The sequence below is a fragment of the Myotis lucifugus genome, unplaced genomic scaffold (genome assembly GCF_000147115.1).
Source record: "Myotis lucifugus unplaced genomic scaffold, Myoluc2.0 scaffold_704, whole genome shotgun sequence".
Lineage (NCBI taxonomy): Eukaryota > Metazoa > Chordata > Mammalia > Chiroptera > Vespertilionidae > Myotis > Myotis lucifugus.
In genome coordinates this window covers 131284-132547 of record NW_005871752.1, presented here as the reverse complement: position 1 = coordinate 132547, position 1264 = coordinate 131284, and the positions used below count along the sequence as shown (strand labels likewise).

Here is a 1264-nt window from a genome sequence, read left to right as displayed (position 1 = left end):
CCGCCCCCCCCGACCGATGGTGCAATCATACTCGACTTTGGTTGAACTAGAATTTTGATCTAAGTCACCAGATTAGAAACAAAAGAGAAGTCAGACAGCAACCAACTCCATTAGTTCATTTATTTTGTATAAAGTTCATGACCATGGGGCCTCGTGACATTTCTTTTTCTTTCTTCTTTCATGGTTAAAAACTCAGTCTATTAACACTGATGTCATGGAGACTTCCTTTTAGAAAATGAGGTATTTGGTTTACTGTCCCAAACAGTAAAGGTTTAGGCAAACTGCAACCATCGTCTATCGAGTGACAAAATGGCAGGGAGTGCAGTGAGCCTTGGAACAGCCAAGTCCCGGCGGGGGACACCCTGAGAGTTTCATCGTTGCCCAAATGCACCGCCCACCTCACATCTAACGTTCCCAAGGGCACGCCTCCCACTCAGGACTCAGTGAGAGTGAGGAGGTGAGTGACAGGAGGCAGGTGGAGACAGAGCGTCCCCACCGTCCCGTCCCCGCACGGAGCCACGCGGCTCAGGGCGAGTGGGAGGCTGTTGCCCTGTTCTCGGGTTATCCGCGGTGTTGACCGGCGCGGCGGTGGCTGGCGCGGCGGTGGCTGGCGCACGGGTGGAGACGGGCGCGGCAGGAGTGTCACATGAAGAACTGGGCCACCAGGTTGGCCAGGCCCAGGACGATGAGGAGGGCGTGGAAGAGCAGCGAGGGCCACGTCAGGCGGTCCTCTTGGCGGAGGGAGAGGATGTAGGTGAGGGACGGGTAGACGAACACGAAGGCCAGGCCGCAGGCGGCTCCCGAGTACCTGGAGAGGAAGCGCCTGGGTGAAGAGCCATCCTGCGTTTTACCTTTTCTGATTTACAAGAAAGGTGACGACAGCGTAATTCCACCCTCCCCAGTCGGAGGCAGCAGGCCCACTGGATCCACTGTTGCTGACATACACACTGGAGTTCTAATCATTTTACCTGCTAAGTCACTATAAACCACTATTTCCTGTTCGTCTTTACGGCATCTGCTCAACAAAGAGAGCTTTACTCGTCCCGCTAACCCGGGCGACTTCCTCAGGAACATCTGGAGACGGGCTCTCTCGCTTTGATCTTTTATAAACTAACTAGAGGCCCAGTGCATGAAATTAGTGCACTGGAGGGGGGGTCCCTCAGCCCGTCCTGCACCCTCTTGCAGTCCAGGAGCCCTCGGGGGAAGTCCGACTAAACTCGGAGGAGGGAGAGGCTCCCGCTACCACCGCTGCACTCACCGGCCG

At 55.6% G+C, this 1264-nt stretch overlaps 1 protein-coding gene across 12 annotated transcripts in view; it reads right to left on the bottom strand.

Annotated features, from left to right (window-relative positions):
* Positions 1–101: 101 nt before the first annotated feature.
* Positions 102–1264, bottom strand: part of SLC38A9 (solute carrier family 38 member 9) — a 38636-nt gene continuing 37473 nt past the window's right edge. For 11 of the 12 annotated variants that reach the window (XM_023746603.1, XM_023746601.1, XM_023746611.1 and 8 more), the window contains one exon: positions 102–808. In XM_023746603.1, coding sequence (XP_023602371.1) covers positions 434–808 — 375 coding nt within the window. In that variant the 3' untranslated portion in view covers positions 102–433. The remainder of the gene's footprint in view (positions 809–1264) is intronic. The other variant, XM_014447743.2, reaches the window with a different exon arrangement.